Source organism: Petromyzon marinus, chromosome 1, assembly GCF_048934315.1.
Source record: "Petromyzon marinus isolate PM22_M1 ecotype Great Lakes invasive population chromosome 1, UKy_Petmar_22M1.pri1.0, whole genome shotgun sequence".
In the NCBI taxonomy this organism is placed as follows: Eukaryota; Metazoa; Chordata; class Hyperoartia; order Petromyzontiformes; family Petromyzontidae; genus Petromyzon; species Petromyzon marinus.
In genome coordinates, this window is record NC_133667.1 from 32984294 (window position 1) to 33007121 (window position 22828).

The window sequence follows — 22828 nt, forward strand, 5'->3', positions numbered from 1 at the left end:
TTCTTGCGATGCGTCCTGTCCGAGCCCACTCATTGTTCTGAGCAATCAGTTGTTTTACAAATACATTTTATATATGTTTGATCTTTCCCCCGATGTGAATTCAATCGTACTGTGGGCATCCTAGTATAGAACGGTCCTTGTGTAGTGACCAGTAGCCTCACTACCAGGTGGACACATACGCGCACACGTGGGACGTCACAATGCGGGGGAACGTCATTACCACGCGGGGCCACACACACACACATGACGTCACCCCTTCTGGGTGCGGGAATGACGTCACGGACTGTTCAGCGGATCTGGAGGCCGTCGATGAGTGCCCCGGGGGTTGTGTCAGGCCATGGTACTCTGAGTTAACCCGGCTGGACACGTGACCGGATCAAGGTGGGGGCCAGGGGCACCTTAGGGGCCACGTGGACAGGAGGAGGAGAGCCTTCTCGAGAGTTCTCGAAGGCAGGCGTGGCCGGGGTGTGGCACCGGGCTCGAGGCTGCTCGGGTCCGGGATGATAGACGCCTCGTGAAGAGCAACAAGCCTCAAAGTCAGCGTGGCCTACCTGGCTGGGCCACGCTAGTTATGTCCGAGCGTCAGTAAACAGTGGTGTGTTAGCGAGCCTAGGCCAGTGGTGTCGCCACCCTACGTGCAGCGTTAAGAGTCAGTTACCTGTTGTGTTCCGTGATGAATAGTGTTGCCTCTTCTTTGGTTCTTTCGGTAAAGTCACGTAGAATGAGAATAAAATAATAAATTGATAAAATAAAATAACACAATAATATTCTCAATTTATTATTTTATTCTCATTCTACGTGACTTTACCGAAAGAACCAAAGAAGATGAATCATTGCAGTCACGAAAGCTTTAAATCGAAATTTAATAGTGTTGCCTCCCAAGAAGTTGTGTGCGCCTCATTCGAGCCCACTGCACTTGCAAAGAGATAGCGCAGAACCTTCTGAAACGACTTCGGGTGCGACGCCTTGCTTACACCAGGGGGCAGCACTTTCCCAGAGCAACGATGCCCGTAGTCTGACAGGACCGAGACAGGTATTGGACCGTCTCTCATGTTGCCAAAATTGAGTGCATAACCAAAGTTATCGTGATCGGTTTTTTTTTCACCCGTTAATGATGCGCGCGCGTGTGTGTGTGTAGTCATTAGTGACGGGGCTGAGACCATCAATTCACACTACATGAGAAACCAGCTTAACAATGACAGCCGCCTGAACCCCAGATGATTTGAACTCTGGATTTCAACGGTGTTGATACCGCCACACTGAAAACTTAACATGGCAAAACAAGGGCACCATCACTTGCACCTCCGATTAGCACGTGTGGCTTCGCACGGTGCCGAAGTAGTTCAACATACATGCATACAAACAGTTGTAATGTTGTGATTACCACTACAGTACAGCGCAATGCAGGGCGTGCATTATAAAGCCAGTCCGTCCGGATTAAGCTGCGGTGTTTTGTTTAAAAGACACCACTGGAAGGAATGTTTTGTACTATTTCTGCACGGGGTGGCGGCGATGTCACGGTGATCGGGGCACTGCGCTATTATGAACCCACCAACATGAGTTCAAGTCCCGGCCGCGGCTAGCTAATGTCAGTGCCTCGTGCTGTCAAAGTGGTTCTGGACGCCCCTGCCCTTCACCAGGCCACACTGTGTGATTAGGTACGACCCAACAACCTCCTCTGAATGACATTCGTTTGCAGACATCTTCGTCCAGCAGTGGATTGGCAACGGGTTCTGAACTACCTCGCCTGACATGCAGGAGGTCGTGGGTTCCATCCCGACCCTGACGCCTGCTGTAGATTTGGAGTTTGCGTGTCTCTCTCATCATCATCACGGTGGCTAGGAGATGTTAACTACCTCACCTGGTATGCAGGAGGTCGTGGGTTCGATCCCGACCCTGACGTCTGCTGCTGTATATTTGGAGTTTGCGTGTCTCTCTCGCGTGGATTTTTCTCCGGGTCCTCTGGTTTTTCCCTCCACATTTAGAAAACGCACGTTTTGAGTATATGGCTACTGCTATACATTTAAATCTTGACTTAAAGCTTTCGCGACTGCAGGAATGAATATTCCTGGGTCTTTCGGTAAAGTCACGTAGATAGGTTAAAAGAAAATAACAAAAACTGCGACGTTTTGATCGCTTGATGACGATTGCTTGCGTTGTGATCGAAGCGTCGTAGTTTTTGTTAATTTTGTTTTCTTTGAACCTATCTACGTGACTTTACCGAAAGACCCAAGAATATGCTATACATTTCCACATGATGATAAGCCACTTCGTTGAGCAATCATTTGTGATAACCAGGTCGCTTCCGAAAGAGAGGCATAAGGCTCAGTGGGCCTCACCTGGTAAAATACAAAGTTTGGTTTTAGTTTTCCACTCAGTGGCACAGCCTGCTCGACTGGTGATATTGTGAATCTTACTCGCCTCTATCGCCACCCAACATCTAAATGAGGTCAAGATCAAGGCGCCATCCCCGTTGTGCAAGTGCAGGGCGGATGCCGTGTGTCTAACCCCAGATTACAGAGTTTAATCCGGTCGATGCCTGTCCTTGCTCCTATTTTGAGCAAAGGAGAGAGATGATTATCACTAGCCCCCCTCCACTTCTACCACCCTCCGCCACTCGACTCACCTTCACCCCCACTGACGTGGAGTTAAACCCATAATCCGTAAACCTACAGCGATGACGGCCCCCGTAATACTGTCACCGTGATATATTTTAGTACGAGGCAATTGTTGGCGTAGAGTTGCCACTTTGTATGCATGAGGTCACCATTGGCCATCGTTTTGGATGCTCGTCCAGAATTTAGGAATGTGGAATTTCGAGCACTGACTGGGTCAAGGCTGTAGATAGGATTAGAGATGGCACTGTCTCACTCGTCGGATTAGGAAACTGTTTTGTATGTTCATAATTGGAAGCACATGCCCCCCCCCCCCCCCGAATGAAATATTATCATTCACATAATAACAATGTTTCTGTATTCAAACATTTGAGTTTAGAGTTGCCCTTCGCCACATAAATAACCTCTTGTTGTTGTAACAGCTCTCTCGCTGGTTCAGCAGTTTCACTGCTGGATTATTTTTTCTGCCTGAGGACGACCGCTTATGTTGCGATCGAAACGTCGTGATTCATTATTTTACATTTTATTTTATTTTTCTACCTACGTGACTTTACCGAAAGAACCAAAGAGTATGGATTCCTGCAGTCACGAAAGCTTCAAATCACGGATGATCCCGTTTAGCCAGCTGCCCGGCTATTTTCCACGGGAGATCCGTAGTTCCTGAGCACGTCAAAAACAAAAGACAAAAAGCGTCGACATTGCAGAGAAACGAGTCACAGCAGGGTCCACAAGGGGCATTGCACAACGAGCAATCGAGGTATTTAACGGTCGTAAACTAAACACAATGCGAATCGAAACCAAAAACAGCGCAAATACGAGAGCAGGAGGCGCCACAAAAAAAAAGTTACAGGTGCAAGTAAGCTCGATACTTCAGTTGAACAGGGACATAAAAACATGCGAATCTAAAAAAAAATACATTGCAAACGTAAGTGCGTGTTACCACATACACTCAAAAAGTTGAGTGGATGTATGTTGAACTCCTTTCGCACCGTACGTAGCCGACCGTGCTGACCGGTGATTCGGAGGACACCACACAGACGTTGGCTGTTTTTTTATTTACACGTTTTTTTATTGACTCACTCTGTCTAATGTATCCTCAAATCTTGTAACTCAAATTTTACCCACTTCCCAATGTGGAATCGACTGCAAACTTGGTATACTTATGTCATACTGATGACAATACTATATTATATCATTAAAAATAAAAAATAAATATTTTCAAAAACATTGTTTTTTTTAAACGTTATGTTTCGGCTTGGGTCTAATTGTCCACGCTCAACTCACGTTGGCTGTACATCACCACGGTCCCTTGCGTTATGGCAAGCTTCGGGGCCACTTCCTGGAGTGTGGAGTTCTTCCATTACTAGTACGGAACATTTCAATAAAGCGTGTTTTAAAAAAGTATTTTTAAAATACTGCTTATTTTGTTTTTACCGCGACAACGCCCACATGGTAAGCTTCTCCCAGCTCGTCGGTCGACTACCACCGGTCGTTGTGTGCGAGTGTGCTTTAGTTGCACGTAGAGAGTTGTGTAGAAACCACACGCGCGTGAGACACGTCCCCCTGTCTGGGCATCAAGAAAGCCGCACAGCAAGTGGGTTTTGTTGGCCTAAAGGTGGGTAATTGCTTGCGCGAGTGACAGCCGCATATTTGTGGTTTCATTTATTCAGGTTTCATTCCGCGTGCAGAATAAATTATATTCCCAAACATTCTAATGTCGTTTTATTTACCCAGAGAAGCCTCGCTGAGTCTCAAGACTACAGGAATTCCTCTACTTGCGAACGAGTTAGGCTCCAGAGGTCTGTTCGTACGTCGATCCCAAACGTGTTGTACGGCATGTACACTAAACATCGGGAATGGCTTTAAAAGTTGTATAATCTCCTGAAGATGTAGATGCCACGTGTTATTTATGTTCTACAGATGTAGATGCCACTGGTTATTCATGTTCTGCAGATGTAGATGCCACTGGTTCTTCATGTTCTGCAGATGTAGATGCCACTGGTTCTTCACGTTCTGCAGATGTAGATGCCACCACCGCCATCTATTGCGCGGCGGTTGAACTCACGACTCTCGGTCCAAACAGTCAACTAGACAAACGGACAGGTTTGTTCGTATCTCTGAAAGTTCGTAAGTAGAGGAGTCCCCGTGTTTCAAAGAAGATCATGCTTGGGGTGTGTTTGGCCAACTCCATTGAAGAGTGTTTGGCACGTGGCAGGAAATCGGTGTTTCCCCACGAGGAGACAACGCTGTCTAAGTCCATCCGGATCGGTTCACTAATACATTTTTCTGTGCTGCCATTTCACGCGCATCTGACAGCGCAATGGATTTGGGGAATTTCACAAATCTGTGTGATCCACCAATCCTTGCCACAGGAGGGATGAAGCAAGTGACAGCCCGCTTTATGCTAACCAGCAGTTCAAAGTGCCCTGATGTACGCCCCCGCGTATCCATACGAACGGACCACTAATTATTGGGATGTTAATCCGTCTGTCAGTAAAAAAATTGGCTAAGGTCATTTACTTGTTCAGCTGCATTAAATGCTTACGTTTGGCAGTTTAAACAACAGTGCAGGGATGACTTCATCCAGCAGCACTGGCAGAGCCAGTGGGGTGGCACGTGCCCCCCCCCCCCCCCAATGATCCGATCGAAATCCCTAATTTCGATCGGATCATTGGGGTATATTAGTAATACATCGGCATTTTGCGACCCCCACTGCCACTGTGTAGCATATTATAACGTGGCAGGGACTGTATGAGATGATAGGACAATAGTCTGAGTCCATAATTGGCAATAAGTAACGGCAAAGCAGTTATAAGTGACTCAGAATTGTGCGCAGTTGCATATACAGACCACGACTTCCCTGAAGGCATCAACACCTTCAGCGAGCGCAATGCCGATCACACAACGCGGTTCGAATTCGACCCTCGATCGATGGCCTGCGCCCTCGGCGCACACGCGTCGAATAAAAAGCAAGGGAAAAGTCTTTACTTACTAACAACTCCTCTATCATTTTTCATTGCTGGAGTGGTTGCCCCCACCTACCTGAAAATCCTGGCTCCGCCATTGTCCAGCAGTGCATTGAAAATGGCTGAAGATGACAATAATGATGATGACCTCTCACTTAAACTAAACTTTTTTAAAAATTTTACCAGGTAAGGCCCACTGAACTAAATAGATATTTTTCAGAAACGACCTGGCCACAAATGATAGCTCACCAAAGTGGAGTATCACGTGGAAATTTATAGCAGCCAAATACTCAAAACGCATGTTTCTAAATATGGAGGGGAAAACCGAGAGGACCGGGAGAAAAATCCACGCGGCCGCGGGGAGAGAGAAAGACTCCAAATGTAGAGCAGGTGTCAGGGGTGAACCCACGACCTCCTGTGTACCAGGCGAGGTAGTTAACATCTCCTAGCCACCGTGATGATGATGAGAGAGAGACACGCAAACTCCAAATATACAGCAGCAGGCATCAGGGTCAGGATCGAACCCACGACCTCCTGTATACCAGGCGAGGTAGTTAACATCTCCTAGCCATCGTGATGATGATGAGAGACACCCAAACTCCAAATATACAGCAGCAGGTGTCAGGGCCGGGATAGAACCAACGACCTCCTGTATACCAGGCGAGGTAGTTAACATCTCCTAGCCACCGTGATGATGAGAGAGAGACACGGTTTTGCCTGGAGTCCTCCGGTGCCCCCCCCCCCATGTTCAAGCCAAACAGACACTCGGCAGTGGAACTGGACAGATATCATCCCCCAATGTGGAAGGATTCCTTCTGAACAAGCGGGGGAGGGGACCTTGAGACTTCCAAGGCCTTTCCGAGATAAACGGCAAGGCGTCTGTTTATTTATTTATTTGTTACGACCACTGCCCGGGAGAGAAGAGGGGTGACGTCGGCACGCACGAATACGTCACGCGGAAACGGGCTGTGACGTCACCAACGCGGACTTGTCCGCGCGCGCCCAGCCAGACAGCAAACCCTTTAAAAATATACAACACAGTAGGCTCTTGTATGCGATGCAACACAACGCAAATTACTACACCTCTCGACGTTAACGGGTTTGTTAAACTATGCCAGGCATAATATGGTCGAGCACCAATTGGGTCGAGGCTCAAAAGAAAGCCGTCCCTTGGTGTGGACCAGTTTCAAGGACAATGCATATATTATCATAGTATGTTTTTTGTTTGCATTTTGACTGCAGGTATTGTGGTTAATGCAGACATGAATCCTTGTAAAAAGGTTTCAGTTTTGTTGCCAGAAAAAAGGTGGAAAAACCCATATTTTTACATTTTGGTACTGGCAAAGGAGGTCTAATGATGTAGATGCTCACCCCGAGCCCTCATTACTTTGATAGTGCATTGTCTTTGAGCTGTGTGACGCCTTTTGGCGTCATGTGGTCGAGCACCAATTGGGTCGAGGCTCAAAAGAAAGCTGTCCCTTGGTGTGCACCAATCAGTTTCAAGAACAATGCATATATTATAATGTTTTTTGTTTGACTTTTGACTGCAGGTATTGTGGTTAATGCAGACATGAATCCTTGTAAAAAGGTTTCAGTTTTGTTGCCAGAAAAAAGGTGGAAAGACCCTATTATTACATTTTGGCACTGGCAAAGGAGGTCTAATGATGTATGCCAGGCATGCCAATGTGTTCTGAAATCCGAATCCGCGCTATATTAACGCCGCTCCTGTGATCCGGTTACCGCTGTAACGCAGCGGTGCTGTATAGATCAGGGGTCCCCAAGCCCCGGTCCGTGGCCTGTTAAGAACCGGGCCACACAGCAGCAGGAGGTGAGAGCGGTGAGTCCGCACGTGGCCCGTCCACATTATTTTATTATTTACCACTTCCGTCCGCGCCTCTTTCCCGCACTGCGCACTCAGTCACAGTGTTGGTATAAAGCCCACAAGCTCTAACCCCCTAGTAGCCACAATGAGTAAAACAAAACAACAAAGGTCACTGGAGAGCTTCCTTGAAAAGGGGGAAAGACCCAATGATGAACCCCCCTCCCCCCCCCCCCGGTCCGTGAAAAAAAATTGTCTTCCACGAAACCGGTCCTTGGTGCCAAAAAGGTTGGAGGACCGCTGCTGCAGTGTCGAGTGTCAACACCACAGCTGCTGCTGCTGCTGTTGCTGCCACCAACACAATAGCTGGCAACTGCAACTGTAACCCACGGGACCTTACAACTCCATAGCCTTCGCTCGCAAGCGTGTGGCACTGTGCACCTTGCAGCTAACGAGGCAGATTCCCTGCAGCCCGAGGAACTAACAGCACCATTGTCCGCCAAACGCGAAGTCGCGAGCCTGCAGCCCGCACAACAGCGCGTCTCGCTACAGCGGTAACCGTGAAACAGCTGCAGCTGCAACCCGCGTGCACAGATGCCACTGCTGGTTGCAGGTCAATAACGCAGCTGGAAGTCCCGCTGCAGCACACAGCCACGCATAATGCCATTACAGCTGCAAGCCACTAGATCCTTAGAGGCACAGCGCGTCACACAAAGAGCCAAAGGTCCCCCCCCGGTAGCCTTTGACAGACCGTCGGGGCAAGTGCCGTTGGCGAGGAGCACCTCGTTGAAGGCCGGCACGGCACACGAGGTGGCCTTCTCACCCCTCCCACCGGTGCCGATGTTTACGCAGCGCACCGGGTGCTCATGTAAGGCTGAGTCGACCTAGGGGAGGCACGGAACTGGTTCTGATATTCGTCGCTGTCATTGGTCGTGAGCGGGAAATCGTAAGCGCAGTGCGCTAACCCACTGCGCCACCGCTCCCCACATACAAAGACAAAGATCCCCCGTGTAACCTTTACAGACTGTAGGGGCACGGATATGAATATTGTTTCGTAAGATCATGGAGAACTCAGCAGTTCGGTGACCACAATGACAAAGATCCCCGGTATAGCCTTGACAGACTGTAGGGGCAAGTGCTGTTAGCGAGTAGCGCCTATGAAGGCCGGCACGGCACACGAGGGGGTGTGGGGTGTACAGTACCACGCCCGGCCGCCTTTGTCCCCACACAGTGGCGATGTTTACACACACCGCACCAGCTACTCATTTGAGGCTGAGTCGACCTAAGTGAGGGTCCCCCAGGACCGGTGCAAGATAACAGTCGCTGTGTTATTGGCCGTGGAGCGGGAATCGAACTCGGGTCGCCAGGCTCGTGAGCGCAGTGCGCCGACCCACTGGGCCACCGCCCCCCGCACCCACACCTCATCACCCACACATCATCACCCACACCTCATCACCCACGCATCATCACCCACACCTCATCATCCACACCTCATCACCCACACCTCATCACCCACGCATCATCACCCACACCTCATCACCCACACATCATCACCCACACCTCATCACCCACACCTCATCACCCACGCATCATCACCCACACCTCATCACCCACACATCATCACCCACACCTCATCACCCACACCTCATCACCCACACGGCCTGTCAATGTAAAGGCGGTGCAGGCAAGCGACTCAGGACACTGCCTGACGACGCGACTCGCACCCCCATCGCTTTCATCTTCAACGCGACCACTTTCCTTTGGCGCAGTCTCCCCCCCGTTCCTCTCCCGCCGTCCTCACAAGGATAAATAAGTAATATGAACACATGGAAAGACTGTACGCGTGTGAACATAAACGCGATAAAACATCGATGTCGTTACTACCCCCCCCCCCCATCTTACCGGCGGTGGTGAGCACCGCGATAGGCGCGTAGTGGTCGTTGAAGACCCTCTTGAGTTCGTCCATCGTGAAGGACGTCACCTCGATCATCTTTCCCTTTTCTGTCCGTCTGCCTCTCTCTCTGGGCACCGTCTCGGATACTTGAGGGCGAACGCGCGCGTGGGGGAGGAGTGGTGCAGGTGGTGTAGGGCCAGAAGGTTGGGCTAAGCGTGGGTAAACGTCTGCACGCACACCGAGCGCATTGGACGCCTTTTCCTCCTCCCCTTCCTTCCTCCCTCCCTCCCTCCTCGTCCTCCTGCTCGCCCGGGTTGGAGCGTGTCACGTTGGCGAGAGCGCTGCCTAGCGGACGCGAAATGACCACCACCCCACCAGCCACCCCACCACCACTGCCTCTCGCCGCCGAGGACAAATTAAAAGGTGGTGGTGGTGCTTCGTTATTATATATTTTTTGGTAGATACGCTGAGCCCACTGCGTTGGCAGTGCCGGAGCGGTGGGTCCACCACGTGGAACACACGCGGTGCACTGTGCAGTACGCGGTGGCGAGACGGTGACTCCCTCGCCTGGCATGTCGGAACTTCGTTCAGTTTGCAGTTCAGTATCATTTATTTGGTATAGCCTTGTGAGTTGTGCGGCTCTTGAATCGGGTGCAACCGCAACAAACAAAAACATGAACAAGAAACATCTTAAAGTGACTACGCGCAACAGAAAAATCCAGGAAAAAAACAGCAAAGTCTTCGTGGGGTGGAACCCAGTCCTAACCGCTGCTGTATATTTGACGTTTGCATGTCTCTCTCTCTCTCTTTCGCCGTGATCGCGTGAATTTTCCCCCGGTTTCTACCTCCGAATTTATAATCAAAGTGTGTTTAGAATATTTGGCGAATGCTATTAATGTCCACGTGATAAGCCACTTCGTTGAGTTATCGTTTGCGGCCAGGTTATTTCTGAAAAAGTGCGAAATAGCTCAGTGAGCCTTACCTGGTAAAATAAAAATTAGTTTCTAGTTCTTTTTAATAGTTTCATCGTTTATAAAACATTCCCACGAAACAATAATGGCCCTAAATAAAATTAAAATAAATCTGCGACATTTCGGAAATGTACCCTACATAGCACAGCGATGTTTGTTGGAACTTCGGCCTTGCGCTTCGGGCAATGATTGCCTTTTATGGCAGACAACTCAACAACATTGCTGCTCTGAGCAAGAGCCATTGGCCGAAATGTCGCCTATTTTGCTCGCAGGGCAGCGTTGTTACCACAGCGGACAGCATTGTCCACAGCATATCGGGGGCAACGTGGTGGTTAGCAGATACCCCTCTGGGTGGCATTTACCAGTCACGTAACTCGCGTGGAGGCAGGGGGTGCCTTGCCCCCCCCCCCCCTGGTGGCCAAAGCTACAAAAACTGATGCAAATGATGTGCTTAGGCAAGAGGAGCCACGAGATAGATATAAATAGCCTAGGGCCCTAGGTGCAACCGTGCGAGACAAATCGCATTTTGGGGCCCCATCTGACCGATTGCCCGACCCCCTAGAGCTGATAATAATGGACTCACTACGCCACTGGACATCAACGTGTTGGCTATGCAAGTTTGTCAACCGCCCTTGCCAACGAGATGTCCCATCTCGACGAAGTTTTCCAGATGGACGGCCGCCGGAAGCATAGGCGGTGGTTAAAACGAGTTCCCGATTGTAGCCAGTTGAGCGGTCTCAGCCCCCGTCACTCGTGAATGCGCAAAGAGTCGTCGAATTGTCCATTCGCTGTTCAGGACTTAATCTGGAAATATTTCAGCTCTCAGGGCGACGACACGGTTTGAAATTGGCTGTTCTGCGATGAGAACTCCACTCTACAGGCAGGGGCAAGTTTGGGGGGGGGGGGGGGGGGAGACGGTATGGGGTGCCCGTGACTGTACGTATCTCGAAAGTAGTCCTGTGATATCCTGTTCCGCGGGCCCTTTCCTAACGTCGAGGGGGTTCACACTGCTGTGCGAGACATCCAAATGGATGATTTATTCCGCCTCGTAACGTGACACCGATAGCACCAACATTGGGACAACGTTGAGAGTAAGCGGGCGGGAAAGAAACGCAGACGGAATTCCGCTTGAGGTATTCCGTGAAAAGCGACCGCGCGCCTGCGGTTTGTGTGGCATAAAAACCCGCACGTCAGTCACAGTACAGTGCCCTGATAATACAACGGTATTTCACGTTCACTTGAAAATAAAAGATCTCAAGGTCCCCTTTTCAAGAGGATCCTGTTTGGCATTTGTATTTATTTAATGAATGTTTCTGGAAATAAAACACTCGATTTTAATGGTCAAAATTATCCGCTGCTTACGCGTAAAATGCATGACCACATTAAAGCGAATTGCAAATTTAAACATGTTGCTGCCACTTCTCTTTTGTGGCCTCTGTGTTGATCCAAGTGATTCTACGGGGGTATTCGAATAGTACTGTTCAGACAAGTTCCCGGCGCGGTGTGTAAACGTCGCCACTGAGGGAGACAAAGGCGGCCGGGCGTGGTGCTGGCCTCCCGCCCCCTCGTGTGCCGTTCCGGCCTTCATAGGTGCTACTCCCTAACAGCACTTGCCCCTACAGCCTGTTAAGGCTTTACCGGGGATCTTTGTCATTGTGGTCACTAAACTGTTGAGTGTCCCATGACCTTACGAAACAATATTTATATCCGTAGATAAACACGATTACAAACACTGTTAATGATTGAGATGTACAAAAACATCATCATCATCATCATCGAGCCCATATTGTCTGAACTGGTGATAGCGAGGCTCCACCACCTGTCAGGAGATGGGCAGTGATTGCGTTCGGGACAAACTGGCCCCTGCCAGATAAGCGATGGGCCGTGGAAAACCGGTTTGGAAGACAAGAAAGTGTTGTCAAGTGAATGCCAAGAAACGGGCATTTGAAGCAGGGGTACTGGCTGTGTTACTCTCTGGCGGTGTTTCTTCACTCGTTTTCAGAGGGGGGGGGGTGGGGGGGGGCACTTTCGCCGATAAGACATCGCCAACGTGAGGGCCGCAACGCCATTGGGGGTTTGACAGCAGCACGATGATGATGGGGGGGGGGGGGTGTTGTCACCATTGATGTATTGTTGGGGGCCGCACTAAAGGCCACCAGGGGCCGCCAGTGGCCTGCGGGCCTTGCCATGAAGAACACCGCTCTATGGAGAGAGCCGGGTGCTGTGAGCAGCACGCAAATAAAGTTGTTGTCATTTGGGGGGAAAGTTCCTGCATGTGACATATCCTGGACATGTCGTGGGGAAATAGAGACGGAATAGGCGATGTGGAAGTTTGCAAGAGGACGTGCCCGGAAGTGTTGTCGATACGCTAAGGGGGGGGGGGGGAAACGGTCGCATACAGTGGTACGTGTGCATGTATGTTGAACCTCTTTCTCACCGTACGTAGCCGAACCGTGCTAATCGGAAGGGACATAAGCGGTTGGGGATTACCGAGAGAGGCTTCGGTGTGGTGTCCACGAGTCCTTGCGACCGTGGGGAGGTGAACATCTGGGAGCAGATGGTGGGGAGACTCTTTCGGGCGAAACCTGAAGGTCGCGTGTCTGCTGCTGTGGGATCCGGCAGGTCTGGCGTGGGGAGGGCGTTGGCGAGGCGCGATGACTTCTTGACCTCGCGGTGCACAACACTGAGCTACAATGTGGCACCGACGCAATGTGAGTTGATATCATGGAGAGCTTTTTTTTGCCAGTATCAAAAGTATGAAAAATAGGAATATGACTTTGCCCTTTCTGGCAATAAAACTGTTATGTTAAGATGTTCAAACGCCAAATAAGACACCCTTTGCAAGAAATCAAGTTTGCATTGATCACACGTACTTGTGGCGAATATGCAAACAAATTCTGATAATTATATGATGCATTGTCTTCGAAACCGATTGGCCTATACCAGAGACAGCCTTGCTCTTCATGGCCTATAGTCTCACCAGCAGTGTCAGACCAGAGAACAATCCCAAAAGGCGAACAGTACAAAGACAATGCCACACGTATCAGATGACTTATTGCTCGGGTTGAGCAGCTATATCATGGGATACCTTTTATTGCCATGATCAAAGTTTGAAAAATAAGAATAGGTTTGACCCTTTCTTGCAATAAAACTGTTGTGTTAAGGTGATCAAATACCAAATAGACACCTTTAGCAAGGAATCACGTCTGCATTAACCACACGTACTTATGCTGAACATGTTTTAATATTTGTGTATTTTTTTGTTTATTTAGGGCCCCTTCATAACATATGTTACAGGCCCCGCACTAGCTTCATCCGGTACTGGATGGTTGGCAGAATTGCGGAGTTGTACAAGAATAATGGAGAACAACAACAGCAACAATAACGAAGTTACTTTGTTTATTTCATGAATGCCTGGCCGAGTCTCAAGGCCCGTTTTCACGACGGTCCGTCCATCGGGATATTTGGCCAAAAACCCATTGACGTGCGTTGGGACTGCATCGGGCCAAATTCACAGGAAACGCTGCGCACGTGTCTCTCGCATGTAATTTGTATGTGCCATGTGTGTATGTTGAACTTCTTTCGCGCCGTACGTAGTCAACCGTTTCTAATTAGAGTTGCGGCGGGGGTAAGGACAACCAAACAAATATACCGAGTGCATTCTTGCCCACATGAGTCGAATGGCAAATGAAGAGCTAGGAACACCTACGCTACAGTAACTACCACAATTAGCCACAACTGTTCGATGGAGGACCTAACTCACACCGTCGTGGGGATCGCTTGACCATACTTCACCGTACTGGTCAGTGCTGTTTGTGGGGAACTTTGGGGGGGGGGTGCTTGCACTGGGCGGTGGTGGCCATGGCACGCGGCCTGTAATCCGGCACAGTGGAGGAGGCGATGGTTCGTGATTTGCAAAAATAAAGTTGCGGAACTCCCATCCCGTTGGGTGGCCGTCGAGGTGTCTCGTCATAACCCTGGCTCGCCAGTAGACGGCACTGCAGCAAAACAAATGTGTGGAATCCTCCCCTTCGAAATCACAACATTGATTTTTACCGGAGGAATCCGGTGAGCTGTAAAGCTTTTTTTTGGTCGCAGACGTTTGGGATCGGGCGTTTCCCCCTCGCGCGTGATCGATTTCTCTGGGTGCTCTCGGTTTCCCCCCCGCACGTAAACAAACTCATCAATTGGCCGATAGCGCCTCGATATAGAGGACCGCAGAGCGCGGGCAATTGTTGCCGCCGGTTTATCGCGCGGCTGCCTTCCTGCTTGTCCGTTGTTCCCTCGCGCCTCTGAGTCGTTCTCTCCAGACGAGCATGAGCGAGTACTGGTACGGCGCGTTACAAGTCGTATGCTATCATTCTAATAATATTTATACCTACTATAATCACCCAGGAATTGTCCTTAACGCTCGCGACGTCACTTCACATCGGCCAGCCCCCCCCCCTCATGAATATTCATGAGCAGGTGACGTCCTCCAAATGGACACCCCTCCACCCCTCATTAATAATCATGAACAGGTGACGTCATTCCACATCGAACAGCCCCTATCATTAATAATCATTTCAAGGTGACACCCCCCCTTCATAATAATTAGTGGGTGACGTCACTACACATGGGGGGGGGGGGCGAGGCGCCTCCTCCCCCCTCCTCGGCGTCAACTCACAATCCTCACTACAAAGGCAGAACCCTCACGTCACGTGATCTCCGTAACGCTATTGTTGAGACATCAAAGTAAAAAGGACGTCATGATGAACAAGGGATTATAACCTTAAAATGCAATAGCTCTGTGTCACCGCGCCCTTACAAATTGCACACGAATTGATGCAATGAATATATCACGTCACTGTCTGCTTTTCGCTTGCAAGTTTCAGATTTACTGCAATACACCACCCGTCCTTGGATGGGCAAAAGGCGAGTTATTATTATTCATCGATGCCTTCTTAAAGATGTTGTTGAACTTGGAGGAGGGGGAGGGGTGACTCAACGATTCGCGAACTGCACTGGGAGCCTGGCAACTTGGTGCGTCGTTTGGTGTTCTTGGCGATCACGAGTAATGCGTTAAATCTGAACCCCTGTTACCCCCACGCCCTCTCCCCAACCGGGACACGCCCTTCCCAAACCCACAATTCGCCAGCGTGATGAAGTATGGTCGGTATATGGTGAAATAAATCAAACTGCATGCGGGGCAAATTCTGGGCTGAGCTCATTCGTTTTTCCATTCCATACAATCATCTTTTGTTGCCACTCAGCCCTCAAACCATGAAGATGAGAAGCACTGACCTTCGTCTGCCTCCTTCGCATCTTTGCTCTCCCTCTCAAAACTCCGTCTTCCTCTTAATTTTCACGACAGCTGACATGAACACGTTATTCTTAAAAAGTGACATTCAATTGAGTGCAGTTTCGCCGCGAGGAGGAGCGCTGGTGCAGTGTCTTCGTCACCGCACCGTAAACCCGTTCAGTCGTAATCTAGATTTGAAGTCGTGCCCAATGCCCCTGCCACAGCCGGCATCAGCGGCGAGAGAGACCCAAACCCGTCCCGCATGCCGCCCCCAGGGCCGGATTAAGGCACGGGGGGCTTTAGAGGCTGCAGCCCAGAGCCCTCCGTCAGCTGGAGGGGCCTCCAGAGATGAAGTGAAAAGTGATTTCGTTTGTGAATGCTGAATTTTATTTGTTGTTAGCCACGTAAAAAAATTACATTACATTTTTCTTTAACTTTGTTTTCCTTTTGAAATATATTCCTGGGGGCCTCACAGTACCTGTAGCCGAGGGGCCTACACAACCTGAATCCGGCCCTGCCCCCCCCCTTCACCGACCCGTATGGATAATGACCGACTTGGTGAAGTATGGCCGAACAACCCCCCCCCCTACTCCCCCGTGACAAGCGCCGCATGGGGAGGGAGGCCTTCATCCAGCAGTGGCTCCGTAGGTCTCGGTACATTTGATGCACTTGCCATTGCGAGTGTCACCCGGGAAAGTCTGTGCGAGTCTCAAGGCTTCCTTTTCAAGATGGTCCCGCCGAGTTCGGGCAGTAGGAAGGCGACGATTTGCTCAGTGTTTCCCCAGCGGGTTCGTTTCTCAAATGTGGCAGATTTTGCACCGCGACGTTTTTTTATATCCGCGTTCAAATCACGAGGGTCTCGTGAGCCGTGAAGTGCAAAGTTCTTGCGCCCCGAGAAGCGTGGCTTTAGCGTGCATCGTACACGAACCTTAATATAACATCAAAAGAATGAGAACAATCGTTCATTGCCCACCGATTATTATTTTTTGGTCTCCTCTCAATTTTTTTTAAATCCCAGACAGGGCTTTTGCGTTGCCTCGGTTTTGGCTGCGCTGCACGAATTCTGCTCGAAAGCTCGAGCGGGGAACGGGCGGCGGGAGGGGGCGTGGCCTCACCCCGGCGAAGTTTCTCGAAAATGGGAAACTTAAAAAAAACCGCTCACCAACAAATCTACCCGCCACGGCGTTCCAATAGCGCGTGTCACGCCTCGTGGTATCGTGCCAACGGTGATGTCACCTCTAAACATGCTGACCATGCTGTCCTTCCTGTTACAACTGCGGATACTGAAGAAATGGGGGGGGGGGGGGGGGGGGTGTTGGCATGTAGAACTTTTAATTCCAGCCGGAGCTGACCGAGGCTGAGCTCCGGAAAATATCCTCCCCTCCCTCCCCCAACGACAGCCGTGAAGGGTGGGATGGGTGGGCAAGGGCTGGAAATATTCCATGATAAATTAATCCCTGTGTGTATATACAGTCTATTATTACATTGTGGGCTGTTTGTAAAACGTCACGTGTTTTTGCTCGTTTGCATTCCTTTTATTAATCCACTGCTGGATGGAAGTCTCCCCACCGCGTGTCAAGGCGCTTTCGTTTTCGGCAACTTATTTAAATAGTTTTATTTACCATTTGAGAACCTATCGAGACTTCAAGTGACGTTTCCCAAGGGTTAGTGACACCCAATAGCGCGTGCGTGTGTTTAATATGTTACGGGGAACGGTGTCACAGCGGTGAGCTCAGCGCAGAAGTGAACATAACCTCAAAGACCTGGTTCGAGCCCTGGTCATGTTAGCAAATCACCACTGACGGAACGGTATTGTGAACCTGTACCGAGCCTCCTTCGAGTCGCATTAAAGTGAGTAAAGTCAGAATCAGAATATGCATTTATATTGGAGGAATCCGATAAGCTATAAAGCTCTTTTTCACAGATGTACAGTTGGGAGTTTGGGGGGGGGGGTAAGACCGTTGCCACAACAAGCCATACAAAAACAAAATGAGTACCATGAACGTCAGTGCCCCGGTATCTTCAGATAATAACGGGTGAGATTCGATGTTACACGATGCATGCTTAGACCCACATCACCATCGTCTTCATGTGTGTTCCGTCGCCTAGAGTGGTGCCTCTGCTGTTTAACGGGGAGCGGTGGCGCAGTGGTTAGCGCGCTGCGCTACGAACCCAGCCGTCCAGAGTTCGATTCTCAGTGGCCAATATCTGACCCAGTATCCTGTGCTCGCTGTGCAATATCAACAACAAAAGAATCCGCACACAGGTGGCCGTGCAAGCCTTAATAGGTGCTCGCAAACATCACCTGCTACATTGTAACAGCGGCGGGCTCGAAGCCCGGCTTAGAGATAGGGCGTAGAGGATGGAGGGAGGGGATACAGAGGGGGGAGGGGAGTAGGAGCTGTACGGGTGGCGGGGAGGGCTCAGAGAGGGATGAGGGTACAGAGAGGGAGGAGGGGTGAGCACGGAGCGAGAGAGAGAGAGGGAGAGAGAGAGATGTGAAAGGGGAGAGCGAAGCGTCTGGAACGTTTGCATGAACCCCACTGCACTCGCGGATTTCTGCACGGGCGTGCGAGAGAAGTTTCTCGAGAGGGTGGAGGCGGAGGAAACGGCGGAGGCGGTGGCGAGGGTTCGAGACTCGGAAACCGCGGGGAGACTTTGCCGGGCGTGAATCGATGCTCTGAGCGGATTCGATGGGCGCGACGCTCGAATCGGAACCCTGCGTGTAGGATTTAAAATGTTGTTGTTAATGAATAGCGGTTGTGTGCGTATTTGTTCGTCTCCTTTCAGTCGGTACAGATTGCAGAGAACAATTGAGACGGTATGGACAACGGAGTGGAGGTCAAGACGACGTTCATAGTACAGATTACAGAGACAACGCTTCTGTATAAACAATACGGACGTGACATAACAACACACGCGAGGAGGCGGTGCGGATGAAACAGAGGGCAGTCCGGGCAAGGCGGCGAACGAGACCTAAGCCATCTCCTGTAATAACAAAGTGAATAAATGGATTCGTTAATCGAATCGTAATCTCGAACTCAGCTCGCGTTCCCCACGCATTTCGGGCGACGATTGAATCACAATGATGCGTAAATTGCACCTTGCGTGTAATGTGTGCGGATCCAATGACAGAGCAGGGCACTCGGCGTTTGCGCGTTGAGCTTCTTTCGCACCGTACGTAGCCAACCGCGCCGATCAACAACAACAATGACGAAGGCGGCGGCGGGCGCCTTCCGCCACAGCGCTCGCCCCAAAGCGAGATGCGCGCTTTTGAGGCCACGTGAAGCGTTGAAGGGTCGCCGACAACGAGGTCACGTGAGGGTTGGGAGAGGGCAACAGACCCAGAGGTTCATCTTCTTTGGTTCTTTCGGTAAAGTCACGTAGAATGAGAATAAAATAATAAATTGATAAAATAAAATAACAATAAAATTCTCACGACGTTTCGGCCACAACACAAGCGGCCTTTATCAGGTGAAGGGACGAGATTGTCTCGAGGATAGCGCTGGAGCGAACACAGCCAAGCTCAGACCGCGACCTTTAAGCTGTGTGAGAAGAAACAGAGCGCCTTGACAAAGGAATTAGCATAGAATTTAGCATTGAAATAGCTGAGTGATTAGCTTGTGACTGCTCACAGAAATGGCTATGTTAAAGTCAAAGCATCCACATCCACAGAGGCTTTGACTGACTGAGATGACCGGCAGAAGCAAGCGCACGCGCGTGCCCTTCTCTTCTGTACCGACTGGCACGACGACGAGGCGCTCACTCTGCCGTGAATGTAACGTTGGCACCAGTGCCGGGATGGAGCTAGTGCGGGACCTGTAGCACGATGCTATAAAGGGGCACCTAAAATTAAAAAAAGCACGTAAATGTTAAAACACAATTATTTTGCTTTCACAGTGAAGTAATTGTATTTTTTTTATTATTATTATGCTATACAGCCAGATAATACGACAAATCGCTAACCTTAAACACCCAGTCGTTCGCAAAAGTTGAAGGCGGTATAGTACTATAGTAATAGAGCAAAGTGCAGAATCACTCAACCGGAATTGATAGATCTTGACTTAAAGCTTTCGTGACTGCAGGAATTCATATTCTTTGGGTCTTTAGGTAAAGCCACGTGGCTTTACCGAAAGACCCAAAGAATCAGAATTGATGGCTTGAAAGCATTTAGCGCGGAGCCCTTGAAAGTGCGGGGCCCGCAGCTGCTACATTTGTAGCTACCTTTGCTACCAGGATCATCCGGCACTGATTAAATCGCGCGCGCACACGCCCAGAGTGTGAGAATGGTGACAACGTCAAAACCCTTGGCACATCGCGGCCACGAGACGTGCGACGGAATCGTCGACGTCAAACAACGATTATCGCGCTCATGACTAACGCATTGGCAATCAGTGTACAGCGTGCTTGCAAACGTACTGCTGCTGCTGCACTGATATTAATGCGCGTGTGTTGAACTTCTTTAGCACCCGTACGCGGTCAACCGTGCTAATCACAGGTGCGCGGTGAAGGACAACAAACCGAACGCACGAAAGCAATTCGAAAGAAACGAGTTTGTCAATCAGCGGGCTTCCGAACGTCGGGAGGAAGACACGTTACCGAAAGGGCCGCCGCGTACGCGGTCATCGCGGTCTTTGTTCGATGGCCCAGCAGCCAAAATAATGCGGAGCAGAGTTCACAACTGAGACGAGCGGACGACGTACAGACAGCGCGCCATCCGCCACGGATAACATATGCGGCACGTTTTCGAGCCGTGCCCGTAGGGGGGGGGAGGGGATTGGTGGTTGCGGAGGGAATCCATCCTCAGCGTTGAATTGCAAATTGTTGAGTCAAATCGTGCGCTGTGGCGTACGGCTTTAAATGCGGTTTGCATCGCGTGCCGGTTCATTTGCATCCCCCCCGCCCCCCGCTTGCTTCACAGGGAGATTCTTGCAGCTTGAACGGAGCACGCGCGGGGCAACATCACGGCAGGGGAAGAAGCCATATTGCATTGCCGTCCATGATGCATTGAGGCATCACGTCGGCGGGTAACCGCCGCATTGCATGTACGGACAGCGTGGTCCAGATGTCTTGTGATCCCACAATTAATTGACCGCTAACAATTCCCCCCCACCCCACCCCACCCACCCCCCCCTTGCACACACGTTCATTTGCGTTTTTAAAAGAAATCTCACTCTCAAAATATTCAGCTTTAGGGAATTAAATCTGGGTCACGAGACATCTGGATCACCCTGTACATTGCCCACAAGCCTCGTCTTTAGTTACCAACCAGCTCCATAGAGGGCTGATTGTGTGGTCATATTTATATTATTCTTCAGGAAGATCTAAACATATGAGACTTTACCCTTACCGGCGATAATACAGAAGGTGTCAAGATGTTCCAAACACCAAATATACACACCAGCTGTAGAGCATCGTCAGGGCTGCATTAACCACATATGCTTGTGGGGAAATTTTTTAAAAAAACCGCAAACGTGATTTGAAAACAATGTACGCATTGTCTTTGAAACCGATTGGCCTGCTACGCCAGAGCCACATCCTCTTTCGCGGTCGTGTCTCTGCACCAGCGTTAGACCAGAGAACATCGACCACGAGGTGAAGGGCAAATAACGCAATGCGAGGTTTTCATAGCATCAATGGCTCGGCTTGAGCGTTTCTATCTGTGCGACGTAAATGTCACTGGTGGTAAAGAGCCATGAAGGACAACGCATAACATCAAATCGCATTCGTTTGTATGTACTTTTTTTCCCCACGATCATGTGTGGTTAACGCAGACATGATGATGCCATGCAATAGGTGTCTATAGTTGTCTATTTGGTGTTTGAACATCTTAATGCCCCCTTTATTCTTGCCGGAAAGGGTAAAGCCTATATATATACGTGAACAATTTTAAACCAGAAAAAATGGTCCCATAGATTTTCAAGAAGAGTTGGACACGTGGCTATCCCAACTGCCAGCTTTTCTGTCTCATCATAATCATAAGCCACCATGATCCACTGCTGGATGAGTGTCTCGCTATCTCTCAGGGTCATGCGATGCGAGAACAATCCATCCAGCACCTGCTGAGAGGCGACTTGGATCAAGAGTATATGGCAAGGGATTCCCTGGGATAACAGAAGTATGCCAAAACGAATTGTAATAAAACAGATCTGGCAACAATAGAAACAGAAAATATACTGTGTATGTGTAGTGGGTTCCACAGAGGTGCACACTCGAACTTTGAGGCAACACGTTTATTCTCAATACAACGGGGTAACCATATAACCACTTGACGGGATAACGATATAGGGTGGTAACCACCACGTGTAACTACGTAACCACTCAACGGGGTAACTATATACTCGGACCAGGTCAGCTAACTCCCTGCCTGGTCCACGATGCCGTGCGTGCAGCCCGAAGACGCTGCCGACGGATTCCATTCCCAGAGACGAACAGCCAAGGTCGCTCTCGGGACTCGGCGTGGCCAGGCTCAGCCCTTGGCCACGCCCCCTTCGAGATCCTTCTCGGAGACTCTGGGCCCACAGCACGTGGCCCTCTCGACTCCTCTTTGCCACCTCGTTACTACCTCATCCGGTCATGACTTCTCAGGTTCACCCAGACTACCATGCCCTCGCCCAAAACCTCTCTCTCGCTGTCACCCGGGCTATGCCCACTAGGGGCCCATCCGTTCCATACTCATCCCGGTGCTAGAGACTCCACACCTCTCGGTACAGGCGCTACACCACAGAGGCACTCTACACGCCACTACATATGTTTATGAGACTTAGTCAGAATTGGACATCAATAATAATGTGAACGTCTAGGCATTGATAAGGCAATTCAAACCCATAGCCTTTTCGTCGCGTCCGAGTAAGCAATCGAAGAGGTTGAAGTCCCAGAAATGAGTGTTTAAAGGTAACGCGGGGTGCACCGTTGTCCCATGTGCACGAGGCATCGCATTCGTCTTTGGTTGCACTGATTAAAGGGTGTTGGCGCTGTTGTCGCATCACAGCTGGGTTTTTTGTTTTGTTTTTGTTGCACGCACGCGAGGGCTGTCTGCGTTCGCATCAGAGCGCGAGGCTTCGTGGCCCTGAAACTGAAGGAGCGCCAAGTGGCCTCTCATCTATTTACAAGCTACAATTGGAAAAATATTGATGGCGATCCCGCCGTGTTGACGATACCGCGTGCGGAGGTAACGTCAGCGGACATCTGCCGCGCGGGGAAATGTATCCGAGACGAGATATCCGGCTTGGACTTGCATCCCATCGAACGACGGCCAGGATGTGACCCAGCGCGGATTATA

General features: G+C 50.1%; 1 protein-coding gene across 2 annotated transcripts in view; it reads right to left on the minus strand.

Moving 5' to 3' along the window:
- The window catches only part of LOC116940251 (retinol dehydrogenase 13-like), a 38446-nt gene that overhangs the window by 10659 nt on the left and 4959 nt on the right, over positions 1–22828 (minus strand). Inside the window, exon 1 of one of the 2 annotated variants that reach the window (XM_032949769.2) lies at positions 9303–9574. The exons of the other annotated variant lie outside the window; for it this stretch is intronic. Within the exon in view, the coding sequence (XP_032805660.1) occupies positions 9303–9390 (88 nt within the window). The 5' untranslated portion in view covers positions 9391–9574. Of the gene's footprint in view, positions 1–9302; positions 9575–22828 lie in introns of those variants that run through there. 2 annotated transcript variants of the gene reach the window in all.